Source organism: Pistacia vera, unplaced genomic scaffold, assembly GCF_008641045.1.
Source record: "Pistacia vera cultivar Batoury unplaced genomic scaffold, PisVer_v2 Contig22, whole genome shotgun sequence".
NCBI lineage: Eukaryota > Viridiplantae > Streptophyta > Magnoliopsida > Sapindales > Anacardiaceae > Pistacia > Pistacia vera.
This window is the reverse complement of record NW_022196024.1, coordinates 138647-159908: the sequence shown is the minus strand read 5'-3', so window position 1 is coordinate 159908 and position 21262 is coordinate 138647. Positions and strand designations below refer to the sequence as shown.

Sequence of the window (21262 nt, the reverse complement as noted above, 5' to 3'; positions counted from 1 at the left end):
GTAGAGCATTCCCTTGGTGCTTTATGCAGTAACTTTGTTTTAGAAATTGGGGCTTCTGCACTTATTTGCATCATCACAGATTTGCATAACATGAAACAGTGTCTTCAAATGTGGCTCTTGCTTTAGTACTAATTTCAACATGACCTTTGTAATTGGTGGTGTTAATATGGAGTTTTGATTGATTGTCTTGGTTGCAACTTACTGCTTTGATCCATTTCTTACCTTTAGAAAGGCTGATAGCAAGGTCGCGATGTGTATACATCCTTATATTCTTTTCTATAGTCGTTTAAATCATCAGCTTCTTCAATTGGTACTAATCAACTTGTTATTCGATTATATTATGTTCTAGAGTTATTTAAGTGGGATCCGATATTTGACTCTTGTCAGGGCTTCCCTAAAATGTCAGGATTATGCGATGTCTTTAATTTAGTTGAGTCTCAAATGCATGAAAAGTCTAGTTGCCTTTCCTGGATTGAAGCTTTGTTTCCATCCTGAGCTTCAGTTGGCAAATGTTAACCAGTTGATACAGGGCATGGTTTTGTGTTTGTAAGCTTGATTTTGATGAGCTTCATGCTTGGTAACAATTGAACTCTTGAGTATCTTATTGTATCACAGAACGAGCGATATGTGAATCATTGAAGACTTTGTATGAGTAATTGTCATATATATATATAATTTGGGTGATATATTTTCATCCATAAATGTAGTATGCCAAAACTAGCCAGAGATACAAGCGGAAAGATTTTTGCTTTTTTTTTTTTTAATCAATTTCAACCAATTCAATTCGATTTATATTATATAGCATAATACATCTTAAAGATATAAATTTGAATACGGATCACGATCTAAAGAAAGACTCCACCAATTACTTCAAAATAAGAATTGTTCTCTTGCGGATATTATATGGAATAGAAATTGAAAAAAAATCTCTCTATATATAAGAAAGTGTTTTGAACTTAATTAAATATTTCATTCATGTTAACTATGTTAAGAGTAGTTAAAAACCTTTCTCACTTCAACTAGGGAAAAAAAAGTAATAAAATTTTGAAATTATGTGAAAAAAAAATAATAAGTTCATTATTTAAATGTTGATATATGACAGAAAACATGAAATTATATGTTATTCGAAAATAATTCAATTTTGTACTATTAGTTGAAGGTATTTGAAGTTTATGTATAGATTTTAATTTTTTTATATTCTAGTAAGGAATAATTTATTAGTCTTATGATAGAATTATGAAAATATTTCATATAAAAATCTAATTTTTAGAATTTTCATAATAAATATTTAAATAATAGGTTAGTGAGAGTATTTCTTTTTGCAAATAAACTCAGTAACTCACCCTCTTCCACAATTTAGCTGGATTCGATCCGAATCCGAATAGAAAAAACGGATTGACCCGGATCCAACTAAACGGACAGGCCGGCAATAAATAGCTTTCTTCTAGTTCTTTCTCTAGCCAATATCAGAAGTCGTCCACGTCAATTCCAGTATTCGCCGCCCCGTCCAGGCTCATCGGTGAGTGTTTTCGTTACTTTTCGAATTGATTAAAGTGTCTTAGCTACATATTTCACGGTGTTCTCTTGTAAGATAGTTCGAATCTGCTGTTTCTGGGCGTATTTTCAATTTTAAAAGTCTTATTTGTTTTATTAGATTGTTTGGTGTCTCGATTTGTTTTTATATTGTGTAATCTGAAGTGGGTTTGTTTGGATTCGTTTGTTGAGGCTTTTTCTGGAGTAAAATTATCGGCTTGGTTGCCGGAGATGTGGGAAAATAACTTAAAAATCCAAAATTGGAGTCTATTTATTTCGTAATACTGCTGTAGACTTTTACCTCTTTAAATTATCTTTATATTGTGTAATCTTAAGTGGCTTTGTTTGAAGTCGTTTGTGGCTGTTTTTTCGGATTTATATGACTGTTTGGTTGGTGGAAAAATGTAGGAAAATAACGTAAATTCAGATTTGGATGCTGTGTTTAATATTGTGGGTGGCTTTGTTATGTTAAAGTGTTGGTGTGTCTATTTGGCAGTTGAAGCTACTCTGGATAGAAGAAGTTGCTTTGTTTCGTTTGTTTTCCAGCATTTCATGGGTGATGGTTTTGTGTGATTTCGCGTTTCTTTTAATTAATTCTGAGAGTTTAGGGTTTTGATTTTAGGTGAATTAGGGAAATTGGCTTTCGCTGTTTTGTGGTTCTTTTGTTGGATAAGTCTTCATTGCAGTTGGTGAGAATGTATGTTTTGGTTTGTTTACATTGTATTATGGAAGATTTGTTAGACAGTTGGCATAGAAATGGATTTTGTGCTACCAAAATTTCGAAGGCCATCTGTACTTTTAGCTTAATTATCATTAATCAAGGTTTTCTATGTGGAAGATAACCTCTGCGAAAATTATGGTTTGAAGAGAATGAATTTTGTAGAAAACTAGGTTTGATGTGTTTTTATAAGTATTGAATGGAGCAACTGGGACTATACCATATCTGGTATGATTAACTAACTAAAAGATCTATTCTTTTTTTCGAAGATGTTTAAAAAGAATAATTACATGAAATTGGAGAAATAGAAATAACTCTTAATTGGGTTATATACAGCTGGAAAACGAAGTAGCCTGTTTCTGATTGGAATGAGAGAAATAGGAAAAGTCTTTGAATAGATTGAACTTACTTTTTGAAGAGTCTATTTTCTTCACTAGAAGGGGTTTTTATTCCTTTATGATGTTTAACTCTTGATTTGCATATTTATTTTTTGTTTCATTGCATAGTAATCATTAATTATTGGAAGGGAAAATGTGCTTTCTACACTTCTTACGTACCTGAGTCTTTCCTTTCCTTTTTCTTTTTTACTTGGATATTTTCTTTTCTGTATGAATGGGAGAGGTACCTGGAATATGTATTCGTGTATGAGATGGCATAATGTCCATATATTCGCACATCACATGCGGCTCAGAAATGTATCACATTTTATTTTCTTCAATTGTATGCCCTTTTGTTGAGTTGCATAAACTGGATGGAGGACTTAATTGGTGCGAAATTGTGGTGTTGCATTTAGGTGATCACCTGCTTGTCCAGTATTTTTTTTTAATTTTTAATTTTACTGAAGAATTCTACAGTCTCTTTAATTTTGTTATAACTCTAGTGTTATCTAGCTAATTTTAGAGTGAAACAGATGAAATACTTACCTATGTTAAAATGAAACAGATAGAATGCATTCTATATTGTTTTATACGAGGTTGTTAATACTACGATATGGATTATAAATAAATTCCTTAGTGTTATAGACAAACTTTTCAAGTGAGGTGGTTTATACTATATTCATTTTTGTATATGAAACTGATTCTGCAAAATAAGTGCCCTAACTTTGGAAGCTCAGTGAACTTTAACTGCTGATGTTCTTGTATCAGGTCTCTTGACATACATTCTTCAATCTATTGCAGTTGTAACATGGCAACAAAGTACATCATAGGATCTCTGGCAGCGTCCTTTGCTGTTGCTTACGCATGTGACTACATAATTGCTGACAAGAAGATATTTGGAGGTAAAACTTTGGTAATTTACCTTCTTATGTCTTTCTTTACTGGTTTTCTGTGGCTTAAAACAGTATCTTTAATTTGATGATCAGGTACCACCCCAGGCACCGTCTCGAACAAGCAATGGTGGGAAGAGACTGACAAGAAGTTCCAAGCATGGCCTCGTGTTGCTGGTCCTCCTGTTGTAATGAACCCCATCAGTCGCCAGAATTTTATTGTCAAGTCCAACCCTTAAAGCTTGAAGGTTGCATTTCGGTTCATATTATTGGTTATGTTTTCATTCCTTGGCATTGCTTTACTGTACTGTATCCAAGTGAAACTTGTTAAGCCATGCTGATAATTTTCTCCATATATCACTGAATAATGCTGTCAAATATTTCTGGTTTATACACAGTGCTGCAAACTTCAAACTCGTGACATTTTAATAAACCATTGTTGCAGTGATATTTTAGGAAGATACTTGTTATGTTCATATTTGGTCTCGTGATTCTTAATTTCAATTTCACCTTCTCTGATTTTGAAAATTGTGGATAACTTTTTATGTGTTAAATGGATGTATCGCTGCCCGAAACTGTCGTAATTTTAGAAAGAGGTGTCTCTTTTTGCACTTGGTGAACATTAGCATTCAGGTTTAAAATATTCATATGGTGAAAAGCTGGAAAGTTTATTTCATGGTGAAATTTTTGAAGCAGCAAAGAACCAGAGGAAAACCAATATGTGAAGCATCCATATATTCCCTTTTTTAATGGTTAGTGGTTAGTCTGCTTTTTATATCCGCAAGAAAGGAATCAACTGCCTTAGAAGCTTCAAGGACTCAACAGCTGTGATTAGAAAGAGAGTGGATGCTTTGCTTTTATTTTCGTTTGTTGAATGAATCATTGGTGTGGAAAAAAGTAGCTTACAATATGGTTAAGGTTTTCAGAGTTGAAGATTTTAAAGTATCTTGATTTCATTGATCTTGGCCACAGAAAATGGATGAATTATCATTCAAGAAATGGGGGAATCAATTCAATTTCTCTGGTTATTACTTGTCTATTCATGGCAAACTCTATTCTGTATTATTTCTGGTTTCACTTTAGTTTAGCGAGTACTGAATAGATGAAATCTATGAAAAATATGGTAATATCAGCAAAAATTAAAACATAGAGGAATATTAATTTATATTCTTTGCTAGCTCGCTTGACACTATGTTGAACTAAATAACTATGGAAAATACCTTTGAAAAGATATATTTTTTATGTACTATGTAAATAATTTTTTGAAAACTAAATTAAGAATAAATAATTTTTAGGTGGACCCTTTTGTTAAAAAAAAAAAAAAATGTATTTTCTATGTACATATCTTATGAAAATTTTTATTTTTACACCACAATCATATCATTTGAAGAGGGTAGATGAATATTTTTTCAAAACTTCGATGGGACGGGACATTTATTTACTATGATGGTCAATTTTTTCCTCTGTAAAATTATGTATTATTAAACTCATCCATTTCATTCCAAAAAAAACAAAAATGCTTTTTTTATATTTAATTTTTTAAAGAATTATTGGATATTTTAAACGAGTTTCTTTGAATTTTTTTTTAATGGAGTTTTTGATAATTACGGATGTGTTTTAAATAATAACATCTTAATGGAAAATGAATGAAAAGACTTAAATACCCTTATAGAAAAAAAAAAAAATAAACGTACTCTTTTGATAAAGAAATTGGAAAAGAAAATCTCCTTGATTGTTTCGTATTGTTTTATAACCTTTTGCATGTGAAAATGGCGTCAGCCCTACTCTTTTGAAAGTCTTTAAATCAAAGCAAGCATCAGCTGCTTCTTCACTCAATTGCTCTTTGACTTGGTGGTGGGTTTGCGATATGGAGAAAGTGGGTCACGGGCGATGTAAGCCCGGTAGCCATTTTTCAGCGATCAACTTCACTTTTATTTTCCCTTCCATTTTGGAACGGGGGGCCTTGGAAAATTTAAGGTAATCCATTTTATCTACTTGTTTATTTTTTTGGGCTTGAATTGTTGTTGATTTAGATTGTTTTGAGCTTTCCAGAAATGAAATGTTTGAGGATTGATCGATCTCTGTTAAGTTGGTTTTATGTTATTAATTATCTTAATCTTATGTAAATTGGTGTGGATTTGAAGGTCAATTATTGAAAGATTCAAGAAGGGGGAAATGTTAAATATATTATTATTATTTTTTGGATCTGTTGCTGCAATCCTTCTGGAGATGTTATGTTATCAGGATTGTGAATTGTTTAACCTTTCATCAGATTCTTGTGATAATCTTTTCAACTAGAATGCATTATTCTGGGTGATTTTGAAAGTAGAACTGTGTTAGCTAGATCCTGTTTTAGTGAACATCACCTAATGAGCAACCATGTAAATTTAGAAATTAATAATCCTTGTCTTTGTCTTTGCAGGGTTGACTTTCAAAATATTTGTCGCCGTGAAAGTACTGCCGAGGGGAACAAGAAAAACCCGATTGAGAGATCAAAGCAGTTGGCAAAAATCACTCATTCGGTTTTTCTTCAACAAAATTTTTGGTTTGTAACCTATCTATATATATTCATTTATTTATTGGATCATATTTTTACCGTCATAAAATTCTGAAAGTTGCTATTTGTTTATATTATAGGTGCTTTGCGCCAAAAATTACACATTATCCCCGCTAGGCCGAGCTACTAATTCATGTGTTTGCATGCACAAAATTAACATGTATGTTATGTGCAAACACTTGAAATAGTTAGAATTCTTGCCCATGTGTGATGACTATGAAAGTCAACAACCTTTTGCATTTAGATGCAAGGTTAATGCCTTCAAGTCAAGTCCCCGGTGCAGCTTTGCAGATGCAGAGGGAATTACAATGGTTCAAGGAGATAACTCTGGTGTAGCTTTGCAGATGCAGAGGGAGTTACAATGGTTTAAGGGGATAGGACTTGGGTATGTGGCAGACGATAATGTGTGATGAATATAAGAGTCTGACAACATTTTGCATTTAGATGCAAAGCTTTGGCTTTTGGTTCATTTTTGCAGATGTTGATGGAGTTACAATGGTTTAAGGGATATGTGAAACAACATTTTGCAATTAGATTCAAAGTTATCCGTGCAACTTTGCAGATGTTGATGGAGTTACAATGGTTTAAGGGATATGTGACACAACATTTTGCAATTAGATACAAAGTTCAAGTCATCAGTGCAGCGTTGTAGATGCAGATGGAGTTACAATGGTTTAAGGAATGTCTTTTGTATGTAGCCAACAATAATGTGTGATGAATATAAGAGTCAAACTACATTTTACATTTAGTTTCAAAGTTGATGTATAAATGTGTTTTGTAACAGGGCATAATTTTAATTTTAAATTTCATAATGGCTATAAATGTGTTTTATTGTTTGCTTTATTACTTGAATGGGCTTAAATTTTCTTGGCCGCATCCTCATTTTGTCATACATCAAAATACATTTCTCCAAAAATTTCTGCTTGTCATTGCTGAACTTTTTGAAAAACGAAAATAGGTGGTCTATTACTAACTTAATGATGAGTATAAGTCCTTGAAAAGTTATAAGTACCACAGATCACTGAAGCTGCAATTCTTCTAGTGTAAGCATTCAGTGACTAACGATATTGTTAGATGGTAACCTGCTAGTTCAGCATTTGCTCAAAATGTGAGCAGCCTAAATATTAGATTATGTGATAACAAGATATCAAGGATAAACAATCATTGGGTGACTTGATAATAAAAGAGTAAAAAGAGGTTTCATGAGTTTCTGAGTTTGAGTCGCTCTAAGCACTAACATAAGTGATCATTAGGGTTTTTACCTAACCGACAACTAGGACTCTAGAGGATTAGTTGAGGTTCGCGCAAACTAGTCTGAACATCTTTGATGATAAAAAATAAAAATAAATAAATAAATAAAAGAAATGAGAGGATAATGGTAATCTAAAACCTTGTTGTTGAGAAGGGTTTGAAGTTGTTTATTGTGTTTACTTTGCTAAGAATAGTGTTCTTGAATTGTATTTGCTCGATAATCACCATGTATTGCTGTAATCTCATTTCTTCTTGTTGGTTAATTTTTTGACGCAGGATGTATGCATGATTAAAATCCATTTCTTGGCGTACACTACTATGTTGGGTTTTGTTAGAGCCACGTACAAATCTTGATCATCAATACTTGCATCAACCTCTTTCACAATCCTAAAGCTAAGGATCAGAGCTCCCCTTCCCTTCAAGGTTCCAAATTGATCGTAAGAGCTTTGTGGCCCGTCCGGACAAATGACTATGGTCTAGATTCGGGTAACTGTCCAAAATTTCATGAAGGGCAGCTCAGTAGTCGATAAGGCCTCCCTTGTGTTACATCGCACGGGATGTTTCCTCACGAGATAGTGGGAGTTGGAAGGAATACCGTAAAATTATATAAAAAACATTCGTTAAGACTAAGGGTGAGCATGAATAAATGATAGAATCGGTGGAACAGGGAATTTTTGGGTCTGATTTCGGTTTCTGTAGTGCTGGGACAGGGAATTAGAACCGGAATCGATGTTCGGTAGCCGGGTAAGAACCAGGATTGAATTTAGTTTTTATAAATTGTAGGGGGTGTATTTGTTATTTTTTAATAATTATGGGGGTAATTTTGGGTACCCAAACCACAATTGGAACCTCTTAAAAAAATGCGGGTTATCTGGATCCAATCACCCCGAGTTAAGCCACTTACTTTTTTTTTTTTTTTAAAATCGATTACATTATTATAATATAATTTTTTAAAGTAAATTCCCCGTAATTTATTTGACTCTTTTATTAAAAATTAATTTTTGCCTTACAGCCAAATGTTGCCCTCACTCTCTCCCTCAAAACGCCGCCGTTTCACTCTTCTTCTCAGAAGTTAAAAATCGGCTTCAGTTTCTTTAGTGGCATGTAAATGCGTAATATTTATTGAAAACCTTAGCAATCACCACCACTTAAATGTTCGTTTCCCATTTATTCGAACTGGGTATTTCGCAAATCAGGTAAAACTTACACAATTAACTCTCATCTGGGTCGTTATTGATTTGTATGTTCTTTCAATTGCATTCTACTGAAATATCTTCAGTGCAAATTTATTTTTGTTCATCATGTGATATTGTATACGGGTGTCTTGGTTTCAGTGATATCTATTTTAGCCACAACTGAAAGTTATCTTTTTGTTGTTGGTCTGTTCGGTTTGAAGTATTTAGCTCTTGGCTAGTTGAAAAATGCAAAAATTGTGGTTCTTATAAGCACACGTTTTGTTGATTTTGCAAAGAAAATGATAGCTAATCTGGAAACTCTGAAAACCGATTGTCTAGGATTCGTTAACGTTGAATCTCATTTTGCTGCTTAGGGTTGATATAGATGAAGTGAGGGTGGGGGTTTAAGGGTTTTAGTCTGAATCCCTTATTTTTTACTTGGAGAGGGTCGGTACGATGCCCTTCCATTAGTATGAGGCTTTTTTGGGGAAGTCTAAGAGCAAAACCGTGCGTGTTAGGTGCCAAGCGGAAAATATTTTACCATATGGGAGCGAGTATTTCGTTATTGCTATAGTAGGAACCCAATGATTAGAGCATGGTTTTCTTCTTTGTGTGCCTTCTTTGTGTTTATACTGGTATTGATAGAGTAGCATACCTATCACGACCTAGTTTCTTGTTGCGTGGTTTTAATTTTGTTAGCAATTAAAAGTGATGTTTTTGCTTTGATGTTGGAATGTTCAGTCTACACGGCAAGAAAACGAATTTTTGGTTTTGAATTTTTATCTCCATAGGTTCCTCTATATTGATTTCTATGCTTTTTGTTTGTCTTTTTTTTTTCTTTTCTGAATATTAAGCAGATTCATAGCCTTCAACGGAAAAAGTTTACTGCCCTACACAAGGTAAGGGTATAGACTGTATTGTTTCCTAATTGCTTATCTAGTTATGTGTATTGTTTCATAATTTGTGTAGTTTTTAATTTATATTATGCATTCAGGGGGTTTTCACACTTAATCATGGCGCCTAAACCCAATCCTCACCGACTCTATCAACCTGCAGGAACAGTGTTGGAGAGTTCACCAAAGAGGGCGAGGACAATGAGCACAGAGTCCTTCATGAAGGATGCCTTTGCCAAATATGCAGACTACCTGAACAACCTCAATGACAAACGTGAGAGAGTGGTAAAGGCAAGTCGTGATATCACCATTAATAGCAAGAAGGTTATATTTCAGGTCCATAGAATTAGTAGATCCAACAAAGAAGAAGTTTTAAGGAAGGCAGAAGAGGATTTAGAAGCAGTGACAGATCGGTACGTGTCCAGATTGGTGAAAGAACTGCAAGGGACTGATTTTTGGAAGCTAAGGCGAGCATACTCTCCCGGGGTGCAAGAATATGTGGAAGCTGCAACATTCTGCAAATTCTGTAGAACTGGAACTCTTTTGAATATTGAAGAGATAAATGCCACTTTGTTACGACTCAGTGATCCTGCACTTGAGCCATTACAAATCAACGTCCTTGACTATATCTTAGGGCTCTCAGACGTGACAGGCGAATTGATGCGGCTGGCTATTGGTCGAATATCAGATGGTGAACTTGAATTTGCTCAGCAGATATGTAGGTTCGCACGTGATATTTATAGGGAGTTGACTCTTCTTGTTCCTCTTATGGATGATGGTTCTGACATGAAGACAAAGATGGATACAATGCTTCAAAGCGTGGTAAAAATAGAGAATGCTTGCTTTAGTGTCCATGTGAGAGGATCTGAGTATGCAATGCTCGGATATAGTGATCCAAGTTCGTCCTTTATAGGGGTACCTGATGTTGTGTCATGAAGTAACTTCTGCTTTCTGCTTTTCTGTGTTTGACTGGAAACAATTTTATGATAGATTTTTATTGTTTTGCAATGGTGGTATTTTCCAGTACACATGCATATCTCTTTGTAAATTGTCTGCCGTGAAGTTCAGGATTTTTTGCATATTCTAATAGCAAGTTGCTAGGACTGTTAAATTTCATTATGTACCTCCTGCAATTTCTATATCACACCAACCCTTCATTTTATTATTTGCATCTATAGAAGAATTAGCATTGCATGCATCATCCAAAGTACCCAAAAATGAGTCTATTCTCATCTTGTTTTATCATGTGAAGTGAAAGTGAAGAGACAGCTGACTATATATTCCTCTAATGCTCAAGGCTCAATTCTGCAGAGGAGCCAAATTTATTGTGGGCTCTTCCAGGTTGTGGCAGATAGCTAGGATTCCTTGGAAGTGTGCTGTCTTTAGCTATGTTTTAGATTTTCAGTGTTAAACGGACAACTGTCTTTTAGAAGAAAACAGAAAACTTAATTGCGTGTGGGATAAAACTCTATGTCTTTCATTCCTTTCAGCTTTCAGGGTTCATAATTTTTCTTTGTTCATCTCAACTGGGAAGGGGTTCTGTCTTAAACCTTAGTTCTAGTGAATTTTTGATAGTTATGCTGCAGGAGACGGAGCTCTTTTTGTTGTCAATTTTTTTTTTGCTCCTGGAGACTGCCATGCTGGTTGATTTTTTGGTTTCTCTGATTTGTTTGTTCAGTGAACCACGGTACACCATCTATGAAGCTCCATTATTCCTTTCTTCTCTGTATTCTTGAATAATTTCTTCAACCTGATTCAGTTGTATGAAGAACAACATTTTCACACTTGATCTTAATAGCAGTTTGAAACAGGGATGTCAAGAAAGCCTGGCCCGATCGGGTGAGCCGCGACGGGCCGGGCTTAACTTTGTAGGTTTTGGGTTAGTATTGGGCTGAGTTTGACCCATATAAAAATTCATGAAACCTAATTGCAGATATCAAATTTGAATTACAGTATTTTAAGTTTTAGGCATTAAAACGAATGATAGGAAAACAATTAAGCAAATATTTATTAACTTGTAATATTTTAACTCTTCGCTAACGGTTTACCAACACAGGAAAAATTCACTAACTTTTCAGACCCTTAATTGTACAGCTCCGGAGTCATGATATCCTACCAGTGGTTCAGGCCAGATGCTGGCTTGTTCGTTTTATTTGTGTGGACGAAATGTATAACAATTATATTACTATTAGCTCATACTACAAACAAATTAAACAAATAATGAAATGTTGAAGGGAGGGAATAAAGAAATTTCCCTAATCTTGACGTTTTCTGATCAAAAGATTAATAATGGAGTCATTACTAGATATCTTTAGGTTCTCTTGAAACCATGTGGGTTCTTTCCTCTCCACAGTATGAGGGTAGTTCATCTCTTCATGCACTACGTTTGTTGTTTTGTTTGATTATTGTATTGACTCAGATGATTTTTCGATTGTGATATATCGGTTTGCATAAAAGAGTTTATATTATTCTTGAAAGTAACAATAACTTAAACACAGTAAGAAATTGCAATCCAAAGAGTTTAATTAATGATGATGAAATGATACATTAAAGAATTGGGTAATGCTATGGGTACTAATGGATTCTACAAACTGGTGTACTAACTTAAAACATAGTACGGGTACCATGCGCATAGTACGGGTACTATGTGTGATTTATAAAGGTTAGTACATTGGTTAGTAAAATCCGTTAGTACGCACAGTATTATTCTAAAGAATTACTTTCGACTTCTCTTTTATTATCATGTAGATAGTAGCAAATCAATTGTTAAAAACTTGTGGCATTTTACATTAAAAAATTAAATTGATATAGTTTAATCTTCTTTTATTATTAGTAGTAGAGAAATATTAGATGTAAACCCCAAAGAGTTGACTTAATGGTCAAAAAGGTTTGTTTTATTCATTGACTTTTTGGTTTCAAATTCGAAATATTAAGCTTGTAGGGTGTTCAATAAACTCCAAAATAATATCAATGCATGTAAACTGATCTGAACATCCTAGTTATTTAAAAAAAAAAAAAAAAAAAAAAAAGAGAAATACTATATATAGGTCCAAAGTCCTTGAAGTCCTTGTATACACTACAAGGTTACATATTTTTCAAGAAAAAATAAATATTGAAAACAAAAACAATAGTGGACGCTACCTAAACTTTTTCTTCCAACCGTGGTAAGATATCAACATCTTCATTATTAAAACAGCGAGTTACAATCTCTCATACAAACCTAGAGGCTAACAAAATCAAACATAAATAATTCTAAGGGGTTTGATTTGATGGTTATGAAGGTTTACTTTCTTAATTGGGTTTGAACTTTAGAACCACTTATCATATTTGTGACTTCTTTTAAAACATTGAATTTGTATAGTATTCAATAAGCTTGAAATTAGATTTGTAAGGTATTCAATGGACCCAAAAAAATCAAGTGAACGAAAATCAACCATTTGTATCACGGAGCATAAACTTTTATCCTTCTTGTTCTCTTTCACCTAACTTGGCGAGTCTCGACCACTCGTTTCTTATTTACATTTTATTTGTTTTGATTTGGATTTGGGACAAACTTAATGTTTGACAACCCACAACAGATCATTAGATGAGTAGATAGCTGTACAGTAGCAGTTGCAAATATATTAACAAACATTAATTAACTGAAAAACCACAAAGCATCAATGACTAAACTACCTTAATTCATTGCATGGAAATTAATAACAATAATTCGATAATATAATTTAAAGTTTCAGGATTTGCAGTATTACTAAAACATTATTTTCGTAAAATTAAAATATTGAAAACAAAACATTTTATTTTCGTGAAGACTAACCTTTTCGAAGCCTACGAAGAACACGAAGACCAATGACAGCTTCTATGTAAAATTTCCATGCCTATAAATAAAATAATATTTTTAATAATATCAGCCACCTAAAATGACTACAATTATAAAACTTACTTACAAAGAAGATTAAAAATAAAAATAGAAACTTATAATACTTACAATACATTAGCTTATATTTCCCAAGTTCCCCCGTTCCAAGTATGGAAAGTAAGGTATAACAAGAGATGTTGATTGCTGAAAAAAGACTAATAGATTTTTGCCACCGTCGCCACCACCATCGCAGCCACCGCCGCCAGTGAAGAAACAATGAGGGTGTTATGCCTTCAAGATCACTTAATTTATAGAGATGATACAATTGAGCTGAGTCCACTTCCAATTTTTCAAGTTCGTAAATTCATGATTCAAGTGAAGAAATAATTGGCTCCACTCACGCTACTCTTCATATTTTCAAAAAGATAAATAATTAATAATCTGTGTGGACTTACACTATTTCCAAGTCCACAATATAATGATGATTCATGGAAAAAATTCAAATGTTCTATAATCTGCATTTTAATCTGTGAAAGTTTTAGTCAATTAGAGCCCAGAGTTTTCATTTCATTTGCCAAAATTCAATTACCTAATAATTGTAATGATCAAATTAAAGAAAAATTATTTATCCTTGCCAAAATTCCTAAAGTCATGACAATTATGAAGAATCTAATAGCTTCTTATCTTTAAGACTGAAGTTAAAAAGAGATAAAATTAAGCTAATATCTCAATTTTTTTTTTATTTTTTAATGATCGGAAGTGTTCAAATCAACTTACGCGTATCTCAATAAATTCACTGAAACCCTAAAACTATAGATTGAGTAAAAATTTTAGTGACTATTCTCATTAGTAACTGAGGAGAGATTCAAACTTAAGATTTCTTTGAGATCTCAATTTAAGTTTGTCATTATGCTTAACTTTTTCAATTTGTTTTTGCTTAATGTTATTTATTAATTTTTTCGATTTTGATTTTGCATAATGTCATGTATCTTGTATATTTTCCTTTTAACTTTTATTGTTTTTAGCTTTCTGAAAAGATAAGGCTCATTATGAGGGCGTTTGTCTAAGCTTATGAAAATTAACTTATAAGCAACCATGATAAGGCTCATTATGAGGGCGTTTGTCTAAGCTTATGAAAATTAACTTATAAGCAACCATTGCTTATAAGCTAAAATTAACTTATAAGCATTTGAAATTTTAAGCAATTACGTGTTTGGTTAAAATACTTATAAGTGACTGATAAGTAATTGACGTGTTTGGTAAAATGTGGCTTATAAGTATATTTTATTATAAAATTACTAAAAAAGGTACTACATTAAACAATGGCATACTATGAAATTTTAAAATTAAACAAGGATAATGTGGTAATATACTTGGTCAAACTAACTTATAAGCAAAATGCTTATAAGCCAAAAAAAAAAAAGTACCTCGCCCCAACTTATTTTTTTTAGCTTATAAACTCAAAAAAATTATAAACAAACAGGTCAGCTTAATTTTAAAGCTTATAAGCAAGTTTGACCAGTTTATAAGCTTAGACAAACACCCTTATGTCTTTTTGTTGAATGTAATCTTCTGTTCAACAAAATTTTCTCGTTCACCTGAGGTTAAAAAAAAAAAAAAAAAAAAGGCTGACTCACTTTCACTTTGTCTTCTTCATTAAATTCAAAATGACAACACTAGCCACGTCTTCTGATAAAAAGGATCAATAATGGAGCTCTGTGGATTCCCACAATTTACAGAGAAAAGATACTTTTCTGAAGGTTCTCAGTGAAGCCATGTGCGTTGTTTTCAGTCCAGAAGATAATGTTCTTCGTACAATAATTTTGATGCTTTGTTTACTTCCTCAATTTAATTTTAGTTCATCTGAATATTTTAAAAAATCTGGAGTCCTATCGTCCATTTCAACACACATACATAGATATAGGTATATACAAAATTTTCTGTTGTTTATAAACGTTTTTGAAAAAAATTAAAAATCTAAAGTGCAAGAAATTTTTAATATAAAATATATAATACTAATGATATCAAGGTAACCCAATACAAAAGTGAAGAAGAAAAACTCTTGTCACATTTATTAATTTTTTGCGAGAACAAAAATGGCCACCTCAGGGTGAACTCTTGGTTAGAAGTCTGGGTTAGAACCAATAGAATTAATTAGCCTATACAAGACTAAAGGAGGCAAAAAAACAAGAGAAGACAAACACCTTCATTTTCCTATCTCAAGAGTCAAGAGACCCCTGGGTTAGGAAACAAAAATAAAAAAGCCTTTGCCGGACTAAAGCAAAACTATAAAAAAAACCTATTTCTACCTCAGCAGGAACAAAACAAAACAAAAACAATAAAAATGGGAACCTCACTTCTTGTCACATTATTTTCTTCTCACACATAAACGGACAAAAGTATTGATTCATATAGGAGTCAAATGATAATGTCACTTACACTAAAACTCCTAATTAAATAAATCAACTACTAACACTATCATCTATTTAAAGTACTCCTATGTATAATAGAATATACTAATAACATAAGACTTTAATAATATACTTGATATAATTTCCAATGTAAACTGCTGTTTATTGAAGTCAATTAAATTTAAAACATAAAATTTGGCAATTTTGGATAGGAGAAAATTTGGCTAAAATATTTAAAATTGGATTTAAAGCTGAAGGATAAAGGATTCCCATTTCACTTTATTATGCTTTGAGACTGAATTTAAAGAGGTGAAATAGTTCCTCTTTCTCAGCTTCATTAAATTCATGAATGAAGAGAATAAAAAAAATGGCTTCACTCTTCACGTTTTCTGATGAAAAGATTAACAATGGAGCCCTGTGGCCTCCCACGATTTATAGAAAAATGAATCAGTAGCTTTTACTTTTCTGCATGTTCTTTCAGTCGATGCTTCGTACGATAATTTTGCTGCTTTGTTTGCTTCCCCAATGTGATTTTACTTCCTCCAAATAAATGTGAGATTCCTGGACTGTTAGGAGATCATGAGTCGAAAATATACTTTCGGATAATAATATAAGATTAAAATCACACCACGTAAAGAGACATGATATTTACTTGTTCAGCATAACCCTCTTACATACACATATAGAGAAATCTATTATAGTTTCATGAACACAATATACAAGATTACACAACACCATAATCCGATACAAAACAGAGCAGAAATATCATAGTTTTTATCACGTTTAACCCAGTATCTAAAGTGGAACAATCCTAGTTTTAAGACACTTTCTCATAGTGTTTATAACCTTACATCAAATATCCTATGTTCTCACATTCTCTCATTTTTTATAATATTGAATTGGTTCTTACCCCTATATTTATGGTATATAGAAATATTCATTCGTTATAGGATTCTATTCATTATGATTCATATATCAATTATTAATATGACTTTATTATTTCATTTTATTAAATTGTATTCTTTACTAAGAGTTTTCCTAAAGATATTAATTTTACATGGGAACAAATAGAAAAACGGCCACAATATCCCAACATGGTCTCCACCATCATCCATGCAATTTTTTCTGAGAACAAGAGAGTTTAATTAATTTTTTTTGTAGTATTTAGTAACATAAATATATTGCTAACAAGCGCCGATAATTATGTAGAATATGTTCTTTTACTTTTTATTTTTTTTTTTTGAGAATATTAAAAGTGATCAAAAATATGAAAAATGAAAACGTGTTTGACATGTTTTGTTAAATATATATCTTTTTTCACTTTGTTCAAATATACTTAAAAGTTTACTAAGAATTTATTCAATTATGTTCAAAGATCATTAATTTGAAATTGATGTTTTTAGCTCTGTCTATATCTTTTAACTGTGATGGGTGATGCCTCTTCTATTTTTGTTATTGAAAATTATATTTAAAAAATTGCACACAACAACTTTGCTCTAATGGCTTGTTTTTTACTCTCTCTTATGTAGAAATATTTATCTTCCTAATTGAGATTTGATTTCTTATTTTATAATTTCTCATTCTAATAATATTAGTTTTCTTATTTCTTGTTCAATAGTATATGATTATTTAGTATAAATTGGTTTGTCATTCTACAAACAAGGGTCAAGGGTTTTTTTTAAAAAATTCTTGATGATCCTTAAATTATATTTGTTTTTATTTGTCTTTCTATTTATTTAGGATTTCATTTTAGGAATTTAATTAGTTTCCCATTTTAATTCGGAGTGTTATTTTACTTTAAGAAGTTTTAATTTAGTTATACTTTACTTTATTATTTTATAATTCCTTGTTCTAATAATATTATGATTTTCTTATTTCTTGCTCTTGTAGCATTATGATTAGTTTAGTGTAAATAGACTTGTTATTCTACAAACAATGATGAATGACTTTTTTAATAAAATTTTTTGGTGGTTCCTTTGTGATTGAAGTAGTAATATTTCTCTTCCTAATTGGGATTTGATTTCTTATTTTATAATTTATTGTTTTAATAGAATTATATTTTCTCTACTTGATTTCTTATTTTATATTTCATTATTTTAGTAGTATAAAAATTTCTTATTTTGTTCTAATTACTTTTCTTAGTAAAATTTTGATTAGCCTGCTATAAATAAGACTGTGTGTTTCAAGTTTTCAATAAAATCTTTTATTACCTCCTTTTAAAATTATCGTTATCGTATTTTCAGCATTAGTCACTTGAGTCCGAGTAGTAAGGTTAGAATGACATCTAGCTAAGCTTTCCGCTGCGTCACTCTCTCTTTCTTTCTCTGCCTACATCCTCTCTTGTTTCTTTTGTTGTTTAGTCAAAGAAATCATGACTCGTGTTCCAGACGGAGAAAGTGTCACTCTTGCTCTTCTCAAGAAGAAGATGGATGAGTTTGCCAAAGAACGCAACTGGGAACGCTTCCATAGCCCAAGAAACCTCCTTTTGGCTATGGTGGGTGAAGTAGGAGAGCTGAGTGAGATATTCCAGTGGAAAGGAGAGGTACCAAAGGGATTGCCTGATTGGAAAGAAGAGGAAATAGTACACCTTGGGGAAGAGCTCTCTGACGTTTTGCTCTATCTCGTCAGGCTCTCTGACATGTGTGGCGTGGATTTGGGGAAAGCCGCTCTCCGTAAGGTCGAACTTAACGCCATTAAGTACCCTGTTGCTCTCACCAAAACTTCATCAGACAAAAACAACAATGCAGCTCATGATTGTGTTTGAGTGATTTCGTTTCGTCTCTTTGATCTTCCGGGCTAATATAGAATCTAATTACTGTGATTTTGATGTCGTAGGATGGTTTTAATTTAACTTTGTTTTCATTGCATGGAGCCGGTGATGGAGATGTAGACTACTAGTATTTAAGGCAGTGTTGGGCATTTATTCACAGATTTTGATACACTTTTCGTTGTTAATTAGGAGACCAGACGCAGAGGTCAACGTGAGCAGTCTCTTTTGTGAAATAGAATTTTGCTTTTTGTTTCCAAATTTCCTGCATATTGTTTATTTAATTAGAAGCAAACGTTGTTTTTTTTTTTTTTTTGTCTCCTTTTTTTTGACTAATCATGAATCCAGATAGGATTTTAAGTATTTTTTTTTTTTAGGGATCTAAGACATCCAGGCCTATATTGAAGCTTACCTATTCCTCATAGTAACGAAACATCTTACAAACTCAATGAATCAAGGTAATTACACACTCGAGCACAAGATTTCTTGAGCATAACTAACACTCATGGTTAAAAGATTTGTTATCTTACGACTTTAAGTGTTTTTATATTTATACTTAATTAATAATTTTCTGTAATTCACAGTGGTTTTTTTTTATATGTGATGCATATGGTTATTCATACGTTTTTGTGCATAAATGTAGTTAATTTTATACCCTCCTGGAAGAAAATAATTATTAATATGCAATTTCGAATTTTTTTTTTTTCAATTTGTTTGATTAGAGAGTAATTAAGCACATTAACTGGGTGACATCCAGTAATAATATTCTTATGTTGAAATTAATCTACAAATTATTAACTTTGATAATAAGCATTCGGTTGCAAATTTATTGGATTACAAACAGGGACGTAGTAGCCACTTACACAGTTGTGGGTTCCATTGAACCCACTCAACTTTTTAAAACTTTCTTATAGAATTATTAATTAACCCACTTAACTTTGTATTAATCCCACAAAAATGAATTATTTATTAACATTTTTTTTAACTTTCCTCTACTCTTCATTTCATTTCATATTCTCTTTTTCCTTTAGTTTTATACGAATACTCTTTTGGATTATAAGATAAGATGATGCGCATTTTTTTATTTTACTTTAATTTTTTTTTTCTTTTAGCTTTCTTAATTGATGAAAGAACATAAACTATGAGTTTTTGTTGAGTTTAATTAATGAGTTTGAAATTGGAAGATTAAATTCCTAAATTTTGATGTAGGTTTTGATTTAATTTTGTTTATGATAAGGTATGGGTTAATTAGCTTTGTTTTAAGTTGGGTTTGATAAATTTTGGTTAGTTATTGAGTTAATTTTGAATGATTTAAAGAATTTATGAAACCCAAAGTTGTAAAGATTTGGGGATTTGGTTTAATTTTAATATATTGGTTAATTGCTTGATATTTAGAGCTGAATTGATGAGTTTTCATGAGTTTATAAGTTGAATTTTATTATGTTAGTAGAAATTGTTTGAAAAACCTAAGTTATAAGATTTGGGGTTTCGGTATATCTACTTAGATGTATTCACCCCACTGAATAAAAATTCTGGCTGATTACAATTCTAAACAATCAAGATTCATGGTTTGTGTTAATCAAATTTAATAATGATAAAACCAAAATTCCTGGGGGCTTTTGGCAACAAGTTTAATTTTTTTAAACAAACTTGCATGGAAATTTTTTTGGGGGTCAAAGTGTACTGTCCAACAAATAATGGAGTAATAGTTAAAAAAAAAAATAAAATAAAGAAGTTATTTTTGAGCCATTGACGGGCCTAAAATTCACCTAAAAGGAGCCTAAAATGTGAAAAATTCAATATTTAAGGATGAAATATTATATTTCTATACTAATTTTCAAAGATAATTTCTAGGCGTAACTCAGGCAAGATTTGAAATAAATCACCACTCACACAAAAGACACAACATTTAATGACGTGGATTAGCGTAAAGCCTACGTCCACCTATGACAGAAGAATAAAATTCGATCACAAAGATATAGGAGCATAACATATAATATGATAACCCAAAGGAGCAATGATATCCCAATACCTACCAAAACTCTAGCCAATGGTATCCAAAATGTGTTTAAACAAAACTCCTTATATGTTAACAAACTTTGTGACACCCTCACATAATTCTCTCTCCTATGAGCTAACTCAATGCTTGACATCGTATACTATAGGTCAAAGGAGATCTACAATTCTTAATAGAAAATATCTTTCTAATCTTTGTAGGAATTATATTTTTATTCCTTGTGTTAATTGTATTCCTATTCTATAGATTTTCTTAGAGAAATGCAAACTCAAAGCAAATCCAAAAAGAAAACGAGCCAAAATCCTCTACGAATTAGTATATATAAACATGATCAAAAGACTAAATGGATGGACGATGATGGTGGAGTCCAGCTTTCCCAAAAGAGCATCAAAAGTTATTTGCATGACCTAAAATTACATTGCGGAAGCAAACAAAGCATCAAAATTATTGTACGAAGCATCGTTATTTTCTAGACTGAAAACAATCCCCATACCACATGGCTTCAGAAAAGTAACTAATAATACATCTCATCTTCTTTTCTGTAAATTGCGACAGTCCATAGGGCTCCATTATGAATCCTTTCATCAGAAAACTGAGAAATGTGAGAGTAATAGAAAACCAAACAAGAAACAGTCCATAGCCTCCATTATGAATCCTTTCATCAGAAAACGTGAAGAATGTGAAGTAATAGAACCAAACAAAAAACAATCATCCACAAACAAAGTAACAGTAAAGAGATAGTACACGCGTAATTTACTTTGGTTTATCTAAAAAGTCTACGTCCATACTGTTAATATTGTTGAAATATTCCTTACCT

The 21262-nt window shown here is 32.0% G+C and overlaps 2 protein-coding genes and 1 pseudogene across 6 annotated transcripts; all 3 read left to right on the top strand.

Moving 5' to 3' along the window:
- Positions 1–1370: 1370 nt before the first annotated feature.
- LOC116130384 lies at positions 1371–4022 on the top strand. Of its 2 annotated transcripts, none has more exons than XM_031416129.1 (3): positions 1371–1519; positions 3397–3530; positions 3615–4022. In XM_031416129.1, the coding sequence occupies exons 2-3, from the start codon at positions 3437–3439 to the stop codon at positions 3755–3757; spliced, it is 237 nt and encodes a 78-aa protein (XP_031271989.1). In that variant the 5' UTR covers positions 1371–1519; positions 3397–3436; the 3' UTR covers positions 3758–4022. The 2 variants fall into 2 exon arrangements, with proteins under 2 accessions (XP_031271989.1, XP_031271990.1); XM_031416130.1 differs by having other exon boundaries at positions 1381–1519; positions 3430–3530.
- A 4361-nt stretch (positions 4023–8383) lies between these two features.
- Positions 8384–10402, top strand: LOC116130383 (translin-associated protein X). Of its 4 annotated transcripts, none has more exons than XM_031416126.1 (3): positions 8384–8522; positions 9359–9400; positions 9496–10402. In XM_031416126.1, exons 1-3 carry the CDS (start codon positions 8479–8481, stop codon positions 10328–10330), a joined length of 921 nt encoding a protein of 306 aa, XP_031271986.1. In that variant the 5' UTR covers positions 8384–8478; the 3' UTR covers positions 10331–10402. The 4 variants fall into 4 exon arrangements, with proteins under 4 accessions (XP_031271986.1, XP_031271985.1, XP_031271987.1 ...); XM_031416125.1 differs by having other exon boundaries at positions 9356–9400; XM_031416127.1 differs by having other exon boundaries at positions 8443–8522; positions 9558–10402.
- A 7479-nt stretch (positions 10403–17881) lies between these two features.
- Positions 17882–18719, top strand: LOC116130429 (annotated as a pseudogene).
- Positions 18720–21262: the final 2543 nt, after the last annotated feature.